A 10,976-nucleotide genomic window follows, 5' to 3' on the forward strand; every position below is an offset into this window, starting at 1 on the left:
GTTAGTCTTCCGCATCACTTGCTTAGTCTGGAATGCGAAGTAGGATGGTGCTTATAGGCCATCTGGCAGCCCTTGAGCCCTCAACTCGTATTGGGCGGTTTGCAGGTACGGGATATGCACCCCCACGGCCATGTAACACACTCAAGGAAGAAACTAACCCCGGGCACATCATCGCCCACACGAGCATCCATTCGTGACCAGGTCGCATGCACAAAAGGCGGGTGGGCTCTCCCCGTGTTCTCCATACAAGGCAGCCAGTCATATGTGCTGATCGCATGCAAAAGCACAGTCACATTCTGAACGTAGAGCGAATGTCTGAGTTGCTACATCTTGTGGACTTGTTTTGTGAAGCTTTTGGGATGCGACCAAATGTCTCAAAGTGTGAAAGGCTTGTTTTTGCATGTGACGGCACCCAGCAGTCGGAACTTAGCGGGAGATGTCAGCAGTTACGGCTATCAGGCCAGGTAGTACCTGCCAAAGATAGCGCTCGCTATCTGGGCTTGGTATATGGGCCAGAACGGCCTTTTAGTGCGTGCCGTCAGCAGTTGTGTGATACAGGTCGGTCCGCTATGTTTTCCTTAAGCGCAAAGCTGGACAAAATGAAGCTGTTTGCCCCCGATGTGCGAATGCGGTGTTTTGCAACCCAAGTCCGAGCAATTCTGTTGTATGGCTGCCAGGCGTGGGGCCCTTTTGCGCTGGCAGAGGTCGTGGACAGGGCGGGAAGGCGGCGGGATAAAGCCAACCTTGCGGAGGGCATGTTCGAAGCCTGTTTGAAGGATAGTGCAGTCCAGCTGCAGATTTTATTTATGAGGCAGGTAGTGGGGACCGCACGGCCATCCCACAGGCTGTTGTACGCGGAGCTGGCTGAACTCCCCTTACAATATTACATGGTGAAGCAGATTCTCCGTTTCTGGAACCGCCTTCAAAAGCAAGTGGGATCCATCGCTCATGCAGTTTTACGGCAGGAGATAACCGATGCCCTGACCAACCCGGAATGGGAGGGTTGGGGAATCTCAATGTTACGACTGTTTTCCTTCTTGGAGTGCAACATTTGGAGCGGAATACCGCAAGAAGTCGTGGGGGTAAAGGAGCGTGTTGACTGGTTGTTGAGTAGACCTCTACCAGAAGGAGCGATAATAACGGCACTAAGAGAGCGTTTGATGAGCGGCTGGGACCATACGCGTCTGACTGTCTTGCCAGAGGAGTACCCATCAGATGGGAAGCAACCGGGAGTGCAAATGGCGAAGTATAAGCACTGGATGGGGCTGCCCTTTTCGGGAGCCGCAGCCGTCATGTGGCCAACACATGCTAAGGTTTTCATTCCTCGTTTAGCACATCGTAAGCTAATGCAGTTTCGTTTATGTTGCTGGGCTTTGGAGGCGAACAGAGCACGAAGGGGCAAGTACCATGTTCCCAGGGGGCAGCGGTTTTGCCACTGTTGTGGTCCTAATAGCCGAATTGAGGATGAAAAACACGTGTTATTGGAATGCCCAGCCTATAATGATATTCGTGCTGAAGAGGGATTCGATCATCAACAGAGTATGTTGGAGGCCATGCAATGGGAACCCGCACGCCTGGCGAGGATATTGAAACGTATGTGGGCTCACCGAAACTCAATTACCCCCTTTGGACGCTAGTCTGGGCTGATGTGCGGTGTTTTTTTTCCTTTTCTCCGTGGCTTTTAGGCGTTGTAGTATTGCCCTTGGGCCTTCGGCTCGTATGGGTAGTCTTACAGGTATGGGGTCACGCACCCCCAACCATGTAACACACACACACACATTCTGAACACGCGCTCACATGCGGCATGCCGGCCCGGGCGTTACCTCCCTGCCAGCCGTCATCCATCCCAATTTTCCTAGCAGCCAGGCACCCATGTTTTCGGAGCGCGCACCCGCCAAACTGCGCTGGCTGCGCCACCAGCCGCTTGCATGTGTACAAACGACCGCGAATTAAATGGTAAATATGCCGCAGCCGCCATGCCGCAGCCGCCATGCCGCAGCCGCCATGCCACAGCCGCCATGCCGCAGCCGCTACCGTCGTCACCAGTACTGCTGGTTGCCGTCGACTATGCCGCAGCCCCCACCATCACCGTTAGGTTGCCGCCGCCAGCACCGCCAGCACCGCCGCCACTGAGTTGCCGTCACCGGCCCAGTCGCCGTTGCCGTCGCTGAGGCCAACCACCGATGCCACAGGAGGCGCCTGCAGGATGGATTCATCTACGCGCACATACGTGATCATAAGCACAAAAGCGCGAACAGGAAAGGAAGGAGGTGCAATTTTCTCATGCAATAGATCCGTAGGCGCATATCGGCCTCTTCCTGCAAAAATGACTGGCAAGGTTTATACGCGAACCGGCGTTGCTGAATTCAGGTGGAGAAGTAACCAGCATAGAAAGTGCACCTGCACACGTGAAAAGGGTGGGAACGGAATCAGCCGGTTAATAGCCTGCTGATGCGTGTTGCAGTTGCTTCCAGTATGTACCTCCGAACTAGAGAGCCGCGACAGCTGGGAAGCTTAAAGGACAGAAAGATGAGGAAGATAGTTTATTAGACACACTAAATTAGACACGGATCACCGATTGTCTCTTGTTTACAAATTACAGACAGAACCCTTACAGTTACAATGCTTTCAAGTCCGCTCAACGAGTGATAGGTTGGTGTGTAGCTCCGTCCCGCGCGGTGTAAGTAGACCTGCTTAAGTCGCCAGGGACGTGACGCAGCCTAACCAAGGGGACGTGTTCAATATAGGCCTCGTCGCTTGCTTCGGAAATAATCTTCTTATCAGGGTTCGCCACCAAAGCCAGTTGCTGCTACTGCTTTTTCACGAGCCGCCTGCCGGAAGAAGGAACGAGCATCATTACGCATGCATCGAGCCGCCAAGAACAACACTCTTTCCGCCACCTGTTACCTTCCCTGCGACCTCCCATCCTATGGCCGTTGCGCGCTGGCACCGCCGCCATCGTCATGGCCATCGTCGTGGCCATCGTCGGGCGTGATCTTTGGCGAACAAACCAGCAACAAACGTCACGCCCTGGCCAACTCGCATCTGACCCGAGCCCGGGTTGTTTGTCAGCAGGGTCCCGTGTCTTTATCTTCGTTGACAGCCTCTAACCTCTCGTTTACGCCATGCCCAGCACCTATCTACTTTCAAGTCGCCTAGCCTTCCGCTGGGGGCTCTTATCTGTCTGTGCTGAATGCAGCTCCGCACCCTACAGTTTCTAGCACAGCCGCAGCCGCGGGTCCTGACCCCTCCTGACTGGTCCTGTACGGAAGGAAACAGAAGCTCGCCGCGACCTGCCTACTTCTCTCCTGGCAACCTGCTCAGCGGTCAAGGCAATTAACGAGCCCAGGTCCCCGCAAAGCTGCATGGCGTGCGATAAGGTATGCCACGTGGCTCCTCGTGTTTAGGCAGCGCGACGCCCTAGAAGACCCGGTAGCCTTTATGCCTGGGATGGGGGCGTGCAGGGCCGGTCAACACCGCCTTTTCGCAGAGCACCTAACTTCCTCCTGATACGTAAGGTAGCAGCCGCGTTGGCCTGAGCTGCAACAGCAGCCGGCCCGGCAGGCGAAATCCCTGCCCCGCAGGTTAACGCGTGTGGCTTGTCTTCGTTTTGGGGCTTGGCTTGTTGGGCGGCACTACTCGCCGGAAGAAGCTCCTTACTCCCCCGCAACTTTTTTGACGCTCTTCTGACAGCCTCGGCTGCAGCAGTAGCTTCCCGTCGCCATTTCACAAATTTCAGCGCATTTAATTGGATAGATATGGCAAATCAGCATAAATTTTACCTGAAGGTGAGACCCATGCATGCTTGGAAAGACTGGGGCGGGCATATCTGGACCTACCAGTACGTGACAGCAGCAGCAGCAGCAGCAGCAGCTTGTCCGCGGCGTCGAATGGTGAGTAGAATTAGCCTTTCTGAGCAGTAAGATCTATGTCACAGGAGGGCAATAACAAATTTGCGAGCACCTATGGTGTGCAGACTTTTAAGCTGTTGGTTACTGCGGAACAAGGGTCGTTTACCTCAGCACAAAAGTCCATCACAGACAAACAATCACACATGTACAGAAATGAAGCCTTTTTGAAAGCAAGCTTAGCCCGGTCGGAGTAGCGCACTGGTAGTCGTGCCTCGACTACGTCTGGCGTAACACACCGAGGCTGTCCCGTTTCAAATTCTAGGAATTTTAGACAGGTTGCTTTAAGGTTTTTCATTCTTGAGCCTGACGCGCTTGTGGATGTTCTCTTGTGCAGTCCTCGCTTCCGTACTGCGCGCTGCATGACAGTCTCGGACCACCTTGGACAAGGATAAAATTTGTTGTGCTGAGCGTTCGTAGTAACTGTAATTTTGGACGATTAGTACATAAGTGGTATTTAGATAATGATCCGCTACAGCAGCGCGTGAGGGCCTGGTGGAAACATTTCAGAGATGCCAAAACGCTGCAATTCATCTTGGCAACCTAACGCAAGGAAAACAGGTGATTAATACCTTACTGCATCTATGTATTGGGAAAGTCTTTCAGGTCGGGGACGCAGGACCTTGTTCCGTTCGTGCCTGGACTCTGACCCCGGTTCTTCCACTTGCAGACCGCATTGATGGTGGATCACTCGGCTGGACTGATAAGGAAGACACTTATCTCATACGGTGCGGACATGTGCACTTTTCATGGATGGCTTTGCCCTCGCGTGCCATGGCTCGTTTCCATGCTTTGAGCAAGTAGCGTATGTCGTTGTCCACGAGCACGTAAATTAAACATCATAATAAAACATATATAAATTATCTGCCTAGAATACTTATTCGCGAAGTTAACCTCGTGCTGCAAGGGTCACATCTTAGGCCATGCATCCCGGTCCCCGAGCTTTTAACCTTGGAAGGGGCCGAGGAGACCTAATTTTCTCAGTTAATGCATGTCATGACCTCAACCTAGCCTTTACGGTCCTTTCAGGCTCGTGGAGAGATACGGCGTGGGTAGCTGGGGCAGGATTGCCAGCCATCTAAACGAGCAAATGGGTTGGCCCGAGACGACAGGCCGTCGGAAAGAAGATTGCCGTGACCGGTGGGATAACTATCTTGATCCTGCATTGGTGAATGGTCCCTTTACTGATGCCGAGGAGGCCAAGCTGGTTAAGGCCTATGAAGAGGTCGGGCCCGAGTGGCGCTTGATTGCGGGCTGCCTTCTGGGCCGCAGCCCTAACGCAGTGAAGGTGGGACGATGTGGTAAGCTGCACTCTGAAAACAAATACGCTAATGTTACTTAACTGCACGATAGCGCCCCCACTTGCTTAGGAAAAACCTTGCGCGCAGCGTAACAGCCATGGACATGGGTCATTTCCACATGTCCTGCTGTTTTTAATAGTCGTTAAGTAGAAGATTGTGGAAGGCCAAGTGCCGTTGCTTCGTTCTGGCGGCATGGTGATGAACGATGTACCGTTCACCATAGTACTGTTGGGCATGGTTGCACGTCACCGCAGCCTCCAAAAATCTATCTGGAAGTCCAAATCCAAACAACTCGTGCTAGTCCTGCCTGCTGACTGGCAGCGTGTCGGCCTTCCTAACAGAGTCCTGATGATATGCCGTCGTGATAATACTGCAATACTTCCTGCCCGGCCCGCAGACCCATCGTGTGCTCTTGATTCGGACGACGTGCAGTGAACGCGCCGGGTTTTGCGACCCGTTCGACGTTTGTTCACAAATTCCGCAGTGCCGTTGAAATGTGTCACATGTGGCATTTGCTGACCAATGCCTCAAATGCCACTTTTATCCTATTTCACACATGCGAACCACAGAAGCAGTGGGCCACCCTTCGGGATCGAGCCGTCCAGAGCAAGCCATCCGGAGCGATTCTCCTAGAGCGAGCCTCCTGGAGCAAGGACCCTGCTGGGACTCTGTCGCGCTACCTGTGCAGTCTGGGGAAGAGGAAGAGGGGGTACGCGGACAGGGACGAAGGCGGAAACCCCCCAAAGCGCGCCAAGGTTTAGTGGCGGGATGGGCATTGATGGAAATCAGCAAGGCAGTTCGCAAAACTGTACGTGCTCTGTTTAAGCGGGGGCCACGTTGAGCCTGGAAGGACCTAGAGTGCAAACAGCCAAGGTGGGCGCATGTGACACTGGCATGTGCACCTTGCCGGCTAAGCCGTGTACAGTCTTCTCCGTAGGAGCGCAGGCACCGTTGTGACGTTCGTCGTTAAGTCCTCACCGCAGCCTGGAGGGGAGGTCGGATGAGCCGCTGGGGCGGCGGGTGACGTTTGCGCCGCCGGGCGCGGCAGTTCTCGTTGTTCCCAGAGCGTTTTGTTCTAAATCGCCTTTTGGTCGGTAGTGCGTGATGGAGACACCGTGCATCTTTTTGGGCTCTCACCCGGGTTTCATCTACTTATAGTTGTATCTACGTCTCGGCGTTTTGCCATTTATGCGTCTCGTTGATATTAGGGTTTCGCCTCATATCAGCTTTATTTTGCCACCACCGATTCCGACATCCTAGGCTTCTTGTGTCGTTAATCATGATCGACCGATAATGGGGCAATGGGGATCCGGACGGTTACGCAGGGAGGCCTCGGTCAAAGGCCCCAAACAGGATTCCATACGACGATGGTCTTCTTCTGTAGAGGGATTCGTTCTGTTCTAGAACTCGTACACCTTATTGATGGCGTATGTTTGTATGGATGGATGGATGGAGGTTGTGCGGATTGAGGCTCCGGGCATGAGAGAGAAGTTTACGCGCCTAGCAGTGGGGGTCAGTTGGCCGGTCGACTGGTCGATCCTTTCGGTCTGTAATAACACCTCGCCACATACAAGCGATGTATATGTGCTCCTACAAGGTTGATGCTCAGTGCGGGACGCCCACGCCTCACTTAAGAATTGCGGCAAAAAGCTGTAGGTAGTGATGACCCCGGCGGAGAGCACCGTACGGATATACGCTACTCCGAGAAGGCTGTGAAAAGGCTGTGGAGGACCGCCGCGCGTGAAGCGAAAAGCAGTATGGAGGAAAATGGCATGGAGAGGTTGGATGGTGAAATGATAAGAGATGAAGAGATTGCGACGGTTGACGGTTTCGACGGCCCTTGCCATGGTAATGTATGTCGCCGCTACTGACATGGTAGCCGCGACAGGGGACGATGAATTTGCGGTCACTGCCGTCGGCAGAGAAATAGTAAAGGAGGCCACGTGACTGCGACCGTTAGCACCCGCAGCTAGTAGCGCCGAGCGTCGCCTTGCCACGCATTTCGCTGAGGCTCGTTGCCCTTCTAATGCTACCTACGAGCCTGGAGGGATGTTACCCACACCCGGCACTTTAATCGGCAGAAACATAATATCCACTGACATAAACCCGCAACACAGAGGCTGCGGCTGCAGCATCGCCTGCGGCGGTAGGCGCTCACGAGGAACCGATGAAGGAGAGAGCATGTAAAACAGTGAAGGTGAAGGTGAAACTGGGGTTACGTAGGATCGCCTTGCTGAGGCGGATGTGGTCGCGGAGACTTTGTGGGCAGTTAAATAAGCGGCACTGCCTGTTTAGGACCCCGTTCGAATGCGAGTCGACAGCGGCAGGGCGACCTCTGGCGTCACCTGGAAAGTTAATTTGGTGAAACATGAGCATATTCGTGTTGTGTCACTGCCTTTGCTGCTGCAAAAGGGCCGTTGGGCAGACGCGTGGAGCATCTAAGAGACACTGGAGGCTAAAATAATATTTTCTCTGTTTGCCAGCCAGCTGGTCCCTGACTGACTCCCATTTACTTGTTTGAAAATCCAAATCTTATAAGCCTTGTCATACAATTGGAATGTTAACAGACAGAAAACGTTTATTGTGTACTGCAGGCCAAACAGGAAACGTCATTGTTGGCTCCAAGCACGCCTCCATCAGTTCGTTGCGACCTCACTCCCGCCGGCGAGACCGCCCTCCTCCTTCCACTCGTATCTGCGGGCAGCTCTCCTTTGCAAGTCATCTACGCAAACGCTGAACTGGTCCGCTGATGTAGGCGTCATAAGCGGGGTCATAAGCGAGTGCTTCATGCGGGGAAGATGAGCAGTTCGTCCAAAAGTGTTGCCATGGCGCACTTGACTCGCTCGGGAAATCAGGCAGCCACGCGCCTAGGGACCCCAGACCCGGCATCAAAAACGCTCTTCTTGTGCCAGGTGCAGGTTCATATAGCAACCGCTGCTACGTACCTCCTCTTCAGTCTCCCTGCAGAGTTTATTTCCGGGACGCCAACGAGCAATCGAACACCCGCTGCTCATGCCTGCCTGCTGGCACCGCTGCCACTGCCATCATCATGGCTATCGCATACATGAACAACGCCCCACAGGCAAATGGCAACCTATCGCGTGGTCGCGAGGCGCCCCGAGTTTGGGTTTGGTCAGGGTGCGGTGTCTTTGTGGGACATCCTTGTGCGCTTTCCGAACATTTACAGGCGCCTGTCGTGATAGTCAGCTTCCAAACCACCTTGCCAAATCATCGGGGCCTTATCACCTGCCGCATCGTACAGCATCTAAGCACATAGCCGTCGCCCCGTCCTTCCAGAGAGAAAAACTTTAACCTTTTCTTCGACCGGTTTTGTCAGTCACTTCAACCAAGGAAACATTATAATCCCACTTTGGCAAGCTGCCATCAGCCTCCTTACTCCAGGCCTTCCCGCTAAGTATTCAGTTGGCCAACAGCAGCCACCGGCCCCACAGCCGCAACCCGCGAAACCCGACGTGCGCGGCCGCGGCGCCGCTCCAGCACGTGCTTTCCTTAGTGGGCTGGGCTCGCTTGTGGGGTGGCGCTACCGGCTTGCGGCGGCTGGGCTCCTCGGGTCGGCTACCGACAACACCGGATATCTACAGCATGGACGTGCGTTCGCAGGTCGTTCATGCAATGAGATCGTCTGGGTAGTACATATGAATCATAACGTCCAATTATACAAACATGCGCATGCATAAGCGCAGCGTCCTGGCGAATGTTTGCGGAAGACGCAGCTAATAAGCCTGGCGGACGTCGTTTGCCGTGCCGCTAGTTTGTCCGTGGCGTCGATCTGTGAAAAGATTATTACATTAATATTGCGAAGACTGTTGGGAGTACAAGTCTAATGGCGGCTTTGTTTTCATTTGTCCTCTGCAGCAGGGTGTGCCCCTGTCCCTCTTTGTCTGGCCTGTGGTTTTACGCTCAGGCAGGCAGGGGGTTTGCTACACATCGGGAGAGAAACAATCACAAACATTGGCCATACGTACATGTTAACTCACTGTTTCCAAAAAGAAACCTGACACGCTCACACCGGTACTACACCGCTGGCCCTTCATACTTGGTGGTCTTGGCGTATGGGGCGGCGCCAACTGATGACTCCTCGGGTCGGCTTTTTATGACACCCTCAGCTACCGCAGCAGCGTCTCGAGTGAGTTAATCATTCACTGAGTTTATGACTAGTACAAAATCACGTCACAAAGGAATTAGATTATGATTATTGCAAAGTTCAGAGGATTGCTTACAAAAGCGCAGCCTGACAAAACTACCCGACACGTGGCTGCAGTGATAGCTCTTCCAAGGCGTTCAGCAGTGATTGGCTGCCCATCGTGTATCGCATTTTACTTCGTTTCTTGAGGAGTGCAAAGGGAATCCGCGTGCATTGTGGCGGCAACTTAACCAGGGGGCGACACCTGATTGCCCAATACGTGACGTCAACAGCTGGCGCGATTATTTTGACGCACTATACAACGACGAGATCAACGCTTTTAATGAGGTTAGAGCGGATTACATGATGAACCTCGTAAATGGGTGCTCACTTACAATACCGCGCGGCTGGGCTGGTGAGAGCTGCTTAGCCCGAAATCAGAGAGTAGCTGCTGCGGCGGCCCTCAGTGCTCCGTTTACCTTGGCAGAGGTCATTGCTGCACTAAAAATGCTGGGCAACAATAAATCCCCAGGACTTGAAAGGGCCCCTGCTGAGTGCTATAAGTATGCCACTAGAAAGGTGGGCGAAAAGGAAGAGATGTTGCTTGCACCGTATTTGCTGCGTCTATTGGAACATATCCGGTCGACTGGGGATTACCCAAGGCAGTTCGAGATATCCGCCCTCACACCCATCCACAAGAAGGGCGACGTCATGGATCCAAAAAACTACCGGGGGCTTGCCGTCGGTGGGGCTTTGCCTAAGCTTTATGCGTTATTGCTCGACCGGAGGCTAAAAGCCTGGGGGGAATGTTGTGGTGCGCGGAGCCCTTATCAGGGTGGCTTTCGGCCACGACGCGGCACCACTCAGAATTTGTTCTTGGTGCGACACCTCACAGACCGATGCCGTAAGGATTTTGTTAACGTCCCCGGACAAGCGTTGTTTGTTTGCCAGATTGATTTTGAGAAAGCTTTTGACCGGGTTAACCGAGAGCTGCTCTGGGTTAGACTTGAGGAACGAGGAGTCACGGGCTCTGCGTTAGATGTCATTAAGCGCTGCTACAATCGGGTGGAAATGCGAGTCCAGGTTGATGGAGCAAAAGGAGAGGCGATTCCCTCCACCCAAGGGGTCAAGCAGGGTTGCCCTATGAGCCCCACGCTCTTCGGTTTTTTTGTCGAAGGTTTTGCAGATTACATCGATGCCCTAGACGTCGCACTTCCTGACGCCATGGCGGCCCATGACACCCCTAGCGTTGAAGGACGTCGAGTGCCCCTATCTCTCTATGCTGATGACTTGAGCCTCTTCGCGATGTCTTTGAGACGGTTGATGAGCTTATTACGGGCACTGCGGGAGTGGTCAGAGGCTTTCGGTCTCACTGTCAACGTGCAAAAGTGTGAGTTATTGTTTTTTCACCCCAATGGTCAGGTTAGAAGGCAGGTCTATGCTCTCAGCGGATACAACCTGGTCACCATGCGCGCACTTGAAGAGGGGTTACCGATCTTCCGTCCGGTCACTTGGAAAACACGCGCCCGTTATCTGGGGCTGCACTTCGGACCAGACTCGGGTTTTGCGTCTTGCACGGATGAGCTGTTCTCGGCTGGCCAACGGGCCATGTTGCTCTGCGAA

At 53.6% G+C, this 10,976-nt stretch overlaps 1 protein-coding gene across 1 annotated transcript; it reads left to right on the forward strand.

The window, feature by feature from the left end:
• Nucleotides 1–4,932: 4,932 nt before the first annotated feature.
• On the forward strand, nt 4,933–5,250 carry myb14 (transcription factor Myb14; the record flags this gene model as incomplete). Its single annotated transcript, XM_002956615.1, has 1 exon — nt 4,933–5,250. A coding segment is annotated over one exon (318 nt), but the record flags the coding sequence as incomplete, so codon positions are not given.
• Nucleotides 5,251–10,976: the final 5,726 nt, after the last annotated feature.

This window comes from Volvox carteri, assembly GCF_000143455.1.
Source record: "Volvox carteri f. nagariensis unplaced genomic scaffold VOLCAscaffold_63, whole genome shotgun sequence".
In the NCBI taxonomy this organism is placed as follows: Eukaryota; Viridiplantae; Chlorophyta; class Chlorophyceae; order Chlamydomonadales; family Volvocaceae; genus Volvox; species Volvox carteri.